The sequence below is a fragment of the Phyllostomus hastatus genome, unplaced genomic scaffold, assembly GCF_019186645.2.
Source record: "Phyllostomus hastatus isolate PE091 unplaced genomic scaffold, TTU_PhHast_1.1 phas_contig_84, whole genome shotgun sequence".
In the NCBI taxonomy this organism is placed as follows: domain Eukaryota; kingdom Metazoa; phylum Chordata; class Mammalia; order Chiroptera; family Phyllostomidae; genus Phyllostomus; species Phyllostomus hastatus.
In genome coordinates, this window is record NW_025333969.1 from 3,844,902 (window position 1) to 3,854,112 (window position 9,211).

The 9,211-nt window shown below is 38.0% G+C and overlaps 1 protein-coding gene across 1 annotated transcript in view; it reads right to left on the bottom strand.

Annotated features, from left to right (window-relative positions):
* Positions 1-7,809, bottom strand: part of CNTNAP5 (contactin associated protein family member 5) — a 958,268-nt gene extending 950,459 nt beyond the window's left edge. The window contains exon 1 of the mRNA XM_045850657.1: positions 7,721-7,809. Coding sequence (XP_045706613.1) covers positions 7,721-7,802 — 82 coding nt within the window. The 5' untranslated portion in view covers positions 7,803-7,809. The remainder of the gene's footprint in view (positions 1-7,720) is intronic.
* Between the last annotated feature and the right edge of the window lie 1,402 nt (positions 7,810-9,211).

Sequence of the window (9,211 nt, forward strand, 5' to 3'; positions counted from 1 at the left end):
GCATTAATCAACCCCCAAGAATATTCACAAAAGCAATTAGAAATTTAGAGACATAGCATTTAAGCCAACAATCAAACACTAATGATAGCAAGTCAACGTGGCACATCCTATTCCCCTTGTTTCTGTTTCCACTGAGCAAACCATGGACAGTTGCTCCCTGTTCACCCCCACCAGAGGGTGAGTGAAAATGGGGATGTGAATGTTTAATTACATGTCATTTAATGTCTAGTTCTCACTCTGCTGATAAAAAATGGCATAGTTTACAGACTAGAAGATGCATCAAGATGCTGAATACAGACAGTGTATGCTCTATTGTGTCATGGAAATATAAAATATAGTGCACTGAGAACAAGGTCATTTGGTATTCCCAGAGAAAAACTTCATTTCAGAGAACAGAGCACCTTTTCTAGCATCTATAGCTCTCATATGTCAGAAACAATGGGAACAGGTATAGAATACATTTTAACCATAGGTGCTTTCTGTGAGTATACTAGCACATGCATTTCTATTCTTTGAATTTACTTTGCCATTATTTTCTTTCTAATTCTTTGTAACCTTGGAAGATTATGAAACTTCCTTCTTTAGGCCCTTATTAATTATCATCTGAGTTATTGCAATAATCTCTTAACTGGTTTTCTTACTATTAGTCTTGGCTCATCTTAGTCTATTTTCCAGAGTAAATTTTTAAAAACAGAAATCTGACTATGTATATCTAATTACATGTATGAAATCTTTCAATGACTCTCCATAGCTTTAACAGTAAAAATGAAAGAACCCCATGGTTGTGTATAGTTTCTTCTTCTATCCCTATGCCTCTGATCCATTCCTACATATCTCAATCTCATGCTTTCACACAGAAATCCTATAATAATCTCTCTGCATTTCTCCAGCTAAGTGAAAGTGAAGTCTGACTTTAAGTCTTGAGTTACTTTTTATTTTTCCCAGAGAATGTGCCTTGATGCCCCAGTCACTTTGAAATTCTCCTTTATGTATTATACATTGTTTACTTTTGTCATAGCATTTATCACTTTGACATGTTCAAAATTTTATTTTTCTAGCTGCCAAGGTTCAAAGTTTCTTGAGGTCATGGACTGTATCTTCTTCATCATCTTTATTTCTCTGGATTTATTTTTAAAAGTGAATTTTGGAAAGAGAAACTTTAGTTGAGATTCATTTCTTCAAAAAGTTTTTCAAGTGGGTAATACACGCAAACCATTAACACTTAAATCTTTTCCCAGCCACAGTTTGATAAGATGACACTGGAGACTCAAAATGTTATCAGAGTAATATTGTAAGTTTGCAATTAAAAAAGATATTTCTAGTGATTTATTACTAAAATCCAATTAAATAGAACCTAAACTTTTCCATTTATACTGAATCCTGGACTAATAAGACAAGTTCTTATATATTTGTAAATCTACAGTCTGTGTAGGAAACACTCATTAAGACTACAAAAGCAAGTTAATAAAATTAGCTCAAACTTTGTACTGAGATCAGAGGGATGCAGCAGCTTTCTGGGTTAGGAACCAACACTTGACACACATGTAGAACCATGTCAGCAACGAGGTCCTGGAAACATTCAGCATGTGTGAGTGCAGGCCTATTCACTGGCTCTCATGTCCAACAGAACAATCTGAATGCATGCTCCTTCATGTAGCAGCCCATATACTAATTACTTCTCAGTATATTCAAAAATAGTAAGTAATATTTGTTTAAGAAACAAACATTAAGCAAATAAGTTCAAACAGATTCTAGCTATAAAACCACAGAAGTATTTTAACTTAGAAATAAAAATTCTTAGTTGGGGACCATTCATGTATTATTTCATCCATTATATCTTTTGTCCAATATTTTAGTTATTGAATGTAGACATTCAAATAAAATATGGTAATCAGGGAACTTGCCATCTAATCAGGGAGACGAAGTTTATAAGAAGTGCTATAGAAATATAATAGTAATATATAAGGGCAGAGACCCAGGCTGGGAAAAGTGTGTGTGTGTCCATTTGAGTGTGTGTGTAGAGTTGGGACAAAGTAAGAGAAGATAAAAAATGAGAAAGGGTATTCTCAACTAAGTAGACAGCATAATAATAAATGGTGCAAGGGGATATGAGAAAACATGGTTCGCTTGTTGAGTATGAAGGAGTTCCATAAAGTTACAAATTAAGGGATGAGGAAGGAGTGGTCAAGATATAATTTAGTATTAAGCAGTGCCAGATCATGACCAGACTTGCACATGGTAAAGGAGCTTATTATACCTGCTATACCTATTAATATGTTTGCTTTGATATCTATAAACTGATAAGACATGGCACCAATAGGGGTACCTTTCATGGTATTGGTGTGTATGTGTTTGTAATCACAAGTCTTCATCAAGACTATGCCCTTTTCTTATCAAGTTTTTACAGAAACTTTAAAAAAAGGCATCTGGTACATGTCAGATGTGAAATTCTTATCTTTGACCATTATGATATTTGGCCTCTTATATCAGATATAGATTCCAAATGTTTGGTTGTTTTCAAAGGTATGACTTAGGACTTTACTCTGGTGGAAACAGTGAGCTCCATGGCCTTTGCTAAGGATAGAGCTACAGAGACTAATCATAGGAATGCCAAGGCAATTTCTCACAGTTGCTCACACAGATCCTAAGTTCATAGGAATTAATTTCATATTTTTCAAAGAGTATGATTTTTGGAGATAGGTAGATATAGTTGCAGGTATTGATTTATTTCATTTAGCTTTATGGTCCTGGAAAAATTATTATCTTCTATTAACCTTAAATTTACTCATATGTAAAGTATATTTAATAAAGTCTACCTAGTAGTATTACCTTGACAAATTGTGTGGATTTAGCATATGGAGTGAGAGACACAAAGTGTGCAGCAGTTAGTAGGAATTAAAACCTTATCATGTTGTTGTTCTTATAAATAAAATCACTTTACAATTTTTAGTACAATCATCCCAGAAGCATTCAAATGGAATGACCAGTAGGCAACATCAGCAGTTAAAAATGAAAATATATTATGATGAGATAGGTCATTAATAATTATTTGATCCAACTCCTTTACTTAATATACCAAGAACAGTAGGATAAGTCAATAACTTTTACAAGGACACCAGCCAGACAGTGTCAGAGCTTTGATAAATGAAGACAGCTTTCTTATGAATTAAAAATGTCATTATTGGCTCTGAATAAGTACATCAAAGTTTCAAAATAATGTACTACTGAGTAAATGACTACTCTGGCCTTTCAGATAACTAGACTCCTTCCCTACTTTCTTACATAACAAGAATAATTAGCTCATGCATAAAAGACCTATTTTAGCAGATTTCTGACATATAAGCCAAAGGGCTTTGGATCACCTACTAAAGGTTTTTAGAAACATTCCAAACAATATCTCATTACTTTATTTTGTAAAAAGTGGCATTGAAAAATAAAGCAATGTAGTAATGAAAACTGGATACCACTAAAGAAAAAAAGGCAAGCACAAGAGGAACAGGGAAAAATGAAAATTGGAAATTTAAAGAATGTTTTTCCATTATATTGAGAATAAGGGGGGGATTATTCTTATAGAAACAAAGTTTTTCATAATTCTGCACCCTTGTGTGAAAATTATTAGTTTAGTTTTTCCTTTATGTTTTCCATAGTAGAAACAGGAATCTGGTTTGGCAGGGGGTCGGGGAGTAAGGGGGGCTATGTTAAGAGAAATGAAAGAGCTTGCTGGTGTAGCTCAGTGGACTGAGCACAGGCCTGTGAACCAAAGATAAATGAAAGAAAATTCATAGAGTAGATTGACAAAATCAAGCATATTCAACCATAGAAAAATTTTTAGGAATCTTCTAAATAAACATTATATACTTCCTTTACTTCTGCTGACTACCAATACCACAAAAATTATACCACTAACACTTTCTTGTTGAAAGAAATCAACCATGATCTTTGTTTATCTATACAATATCACCATTGATTGGGTTTTTGCATAAACTTCAGATAACTGAAGCTATAGTGCATCTCTTTATTTGAGGATATCTGTGAATATAATTGGCATCCTTTTTAATAAAGTGGCATATTTTATTTTTTTAAGATCTTATTTATTTCTTTTTAGAGAGGGAAGGGAGGGAGAAAGAGAGAGAGAGAAACATCAATGTGCTGGGGGCCATGGCCTGCAACCCAGGCATGTGCCCTGACTGGGAATCAAACCTGCGATGCTTTGGTTTGCAGCCTGCACTCAATCCACTGAGCTATGCCAGCCAGGGCTATAATTGGCATCTTTGTATATTTCAGATAAAGTTCTGTAAGAAAGGGGCTAGAATGAAGAGTTTTGCTTGTTTGTTTTATTTCTCTCTCAAGTCTATTATCTGTGTGAACCTAATATGTAATGGCAAACAGATATTTGAACTGACTCACTGGTGAAAAATAAGACTCTTTATACTCAACATAACATCTGATTATTGTTAAAAAATCAAAGTGAATAATGACCCTATTAGTGTCCTCTGCATTCCTCTTATCATCTGAATGAAAGTTCTCCCATTACAATATTCTTTCAGCATACCTAATTTTGATGAATCTTCTCAGTAAAATATTAAGCAGTTGTTCAGCATGAGAGTAGACACATATCTCAATTGCTATTTTATACCCAAGCACATGAACACAGGAAGGTTGCATAACCAGACGGGCATTTGACATCTGAGTATACATCACATCTTAGCTGTGGTATAAGTGGGACTAGAACTCCACAGCATTTCAAACTCCTGGTTTCACTTTAATCAACAGTCAAGTCACATTGTTTCTGCTTGTGTCAAAGGAATTGACTATTATATACAAAAGGGTTTTTCATTTAACACCGGATTATCATATCTTTGTTTGAAATTAACTAATTCCCTCAGGGTAAACCCAAAGAAAGTGTTATAGCTATTTAATATCCTAAAAATCGGGAATGGGAGAGTTTCCAGAATGTTATTGCTACTTGGTAATTATATTCTCTGCAAAAGTTCATAATATCTATACTGGAGCTGGCCTTCTAACCTGACTTCATTTTAATGTTGTTTAATTAGTAATGTTTAAAATCTATTATTGGGTAAGCATTCATTTTTTCCAAGCAGATAAATGTCCAAGTTTGTGTAAGATTATGAGAAAATTAAACAGACACACACTCATCATATACACAACAATAACAACAACAAATTATTTGAAGAATGAAAACAAAAGTTAATTTTATTTGAACAAAGTTCACAGGCATACTGATGCCATGGAGCATCTTGGATAACTAATATTTTCAAAGCTACTGTCACAATGACATGAAATATTTCAAAATACACTAAGAATAAACTTGAAAAAATAATTTCTCAACATAATTTATAAACTTTTACAAATGGACCGTTCTTCAACTTACACATAAGAATGTTAATGAATTATAATAGATGGGAAATCAAAGCCCCATATTTAATGGATGAAGAGTGTAGACCATAGATGTCTAGAATAATTGTGGAATGTCCTTTTTTTATTTTTCCTTAGAGGTTCTACATCACAGGTTCTGAAGACTATCAAGACCTACTGAGTTCAGAAGCTATTTTTTGATGCTAGTTAATTGTTCATTGAATTAATATATTTTTGGCATAATAAAAACATTTATTATTATTTTTAAGAACATTGACCCCAAAATATTTAGCAAACAAGGTGCATTCAATTGAAAGGCAATTGGAAATAAGCAAATTAAACTGTCAGTGATGAAATATTAAAGTTTATTATCACAAAGTTTCATTTTAAATTCAGAATCAGCTTTATTGCTATACCAGTTATGATAAGCATGAGCCCTAAATCCATACCATAGAGATTTTATAAGCATTATTATAACATGTTAACCTAATTCAATTAATTTACAGAAAATGTCATTCAACAATTTATATTTTTCCTTGCTCTTAAGAAAATGTACTACATTAGAAATCCCAAATATTCCTATAGAGTATGTTCTACCTATTTATCCTTTTTCCTCCTTCCATCTTTGTATATCTTCAGAATATTCAGTATTTTCAGATAGGTAACTGTGCTAAAGGAAAACTGCCTTTCTCTGCCACACCTTAGCATCATTAGGACGATACTGACCTCTAGTGTTGTTATAGGAGGTAGAGAAACTAGCTCAGCACCATGCCTAACTTCTTCTTACTAGAGGACTTAGACGTTTTGTTGTTGTTGTTGTTGTTATTGTTGTTTGTCCCCCCCCCAAAGTACTATCGGGACAATTTCACTTAAGAGAAGAAACAGGAGGAGAAGCAGGGGTAGGTCAGGGAGGAGGGGGAGGAAAAGAAAAATCAGATTCTAACCTGTTTCTTACCTGTTTTCTGAAATAATTTCTAATCTAAGGGCCTTAGGATTAGATCTCTAAAAGGGCCTCCCTTTTAGAGAGGTTGACCTCATCAGCAGAGCTTTAGAATTCAAACTTTAATAAAACCTTTTATAAGCCCTTACCACTAATTATTGATTCTGAATCTCTATAATTCCCAATCAGAGAGTAACACTGGCTCTGCTTTGGATAGTTTTCAGTAAATAGCAATTGTCTAAATCTCTTCTCTTGAGGCACAACTCTGGGTTGAGTATCTTACTCAAGGCCTTCTCAGACCTAAGAAAGTGAGGAGTGAAGCAGAGGGACTCGTAGAGGTGAGTTGTTTTACTACCTTTAGTAATTTTGGCTCAGATTACAAGAAATAGTATTAAAATGTACCATTATGATTAAATATGTCTGAAGTTTCATGGAGTTACCAGATAGTGGAGCAAGCCCAGAAACTTGAGGGACCCTGCTAAACCATCTTTGGAAAAATACAGACATCTTAATTGCATTCTTTCTCATTTAGGAGTTTGAGAGCTGGAAAACTTCCCTTTCTCTGCCTAGAGAGGCAGCTGAGCAGTTGAGCTTAAACCTCTGATGGTTCTAGAGATTTATTCATTTCACGAACTGAGTTCTTTAAATACACAGTGCAGGTGGTGGATCCCCAGGTGTCCAGCCTTCCTGCCTATTAAATTAAATGCTCTGTAGGTGCCAAGGTTAGAGCTTGGAGAACAGAGTGTCCATTTAGTGCACACTGATTTGGCACAAAGATTTTGGAGGTGAGGTGTGCATCAAAGCTCTTCCCCCTGTACCAGGGACAGCCATTGATCTTATGGTTTGACTGCACTGGGCCATGAGTCTTAGGCCAGAATTCCCTATTCTGTTAAACCATACCCATTGGTTGCAAGATACCCCAACTGGAGCCTTTTGCCTAGCAGAGAGCTGAGAGCCCTGTATTGTGAGGCACTGGGTATACTGCAAACTCTAGGCAGCAGCATTCAGAGATGAGCTGTGGTCACCCAGTGTGGTGGCTGGGAGAATCTCTATCCCTGGAGCTCAGCCCCAGGCGGCGCAGACAATCTGAATCAGGGGCCTTCTAGGGAAAAGCCCTGTCTGAAATCACACAGGCACGGAACACGGAGCTAGCGGGAGGCTTAGGGAAAAGACACTTCCAATAACCCCTGAACTTTGAGATTGGAGAGAGGGCAGAAAATCCAGCGAGGCTGGATCATTGGAGCTCTGCTAACTTTTGGGATGGTTAGAGTGATGGAACCATGCTAACCAGCATCTTTTCCCTTTTCATCTGCTCAGAACAGACACAATTGAACACCCTCGTCTTTCCAAATGCTAACGTTTCCCACCTCACTTACCCACCCTCAGCTCCTGATTGATACTTACAATTTGTCGCTGTTAATCCTGGATGCCACAAGCTGGAGAACAGCAAAGTGAAAAGGCTGATCAGCCGTGGTACAGAATCCATTTCCCCTGAGTAAGCGGTCTCTTCCAATCCAACCCCAAATTCGCAGATGCCTGCTGCGGCTTCTTGCCTATCGTCTCTGTACCGCTGACCCCTTCCCACCCACCCCCGTGGAGAATCACTGGCCGCTTCACTCCATCCTGCTCCCAGACGCCCTACCAAACCATAGCCAGTCTTCTCGGAGCTGAAGCTGGAGCTACAGTCCCCGCGGCTGCCGCTGGCGGTGCTCGCTGGCCTAGCTGTCTCGTCGCCCTCTTCACCCCCTCCTTAAAAATGCAAATCCAAATCCAACTGCAACCACAGGCGCCCACTCGGTGGATGCAGGAACAGGAATCAACACCCAGCAGCCGGACAGCTCCTCATAGGCGAGCCCGCTGCTGGGTACCGCCCCCGCTCCACCGCGCAGCGCTCTGCTCTAGATAACTGGCACCTAGGCACCGACCAGCGCTCCACTCCCTCCCGGCGCTGGCTCTGCGAGGCACTTCTGTACGGGGGCAGTACGGGGGAGAGGGGAGTAAGGGGGATGAGTAGGAGTGGGGACGGGTGCCTCTCCTTCCCTTCCCCTCAGTCTCTCTTCCCTCCCGACCCCAAATTTGGGGGTGAGTAAAGGTAATGAAATTTAAACCAGGTTTTGGAAGAACATTGTTGAAGGGATACTAGGAGTTGGACGACAAACGAATTAGAAGAAGTAATATCCCATGGAAAGATTTGCAAAGAGCTAAGGATAAGCTTTGTTGTTGTTGTTGTTATTGTTGTTGTTGTTGTTGTCGTCGTAGTCGTCGTCGTCGTTGTCGTTTAGGTAGGAAACACTTGAATAATGCGATATTATTTACCCAGTGTTTCCCCCCTTGTAAGGAAGGCTGATGGGTATTGATGATGCTGAGGTTTCTGATTTAGTAATTTTACATTCTGTCTGCTCCCTGCCATCTCTCACCCAGCTCCCCTCGCTCATCATTTCACCGCGGAGTCACATCTGCTCTTCTAGCTGCAGGCATTTCGTTTAGGGCAGGTGCGCCCTGCTTTAGGTTCTCGAGCTCAGGTGTTCGCTGGAAGAGGGCTACTGAAGAGGTGAGGGAAACAAATTGGGTTTAGTAAGTATGAGAGGCTGGGGATCCTGGCTGGCTCGTAAGATTTTCCATCCGAAGGGTCTTCTAGAAAGATTTAAGTTTAAAGAAAAGGAAAAAAAAATCTTAGTTTGCGTTTCTTCCTACCGGCTTCCTGGAGGTTCTGTCTTTGGCGTTTAGTTCATATCTGGTGACTCTCCTGCTTTACCATAAATCAACTTATTTTTTTACTGGAAGCTGTCAGAAAGCCATCCAACGTAAACAAAACGAGGGACCACAGTGATTTGTCTTGGTGAAGCTAACAATCACATTGGGGTAGAATCACTTCGGAGGAAGTTGATGTCTCCC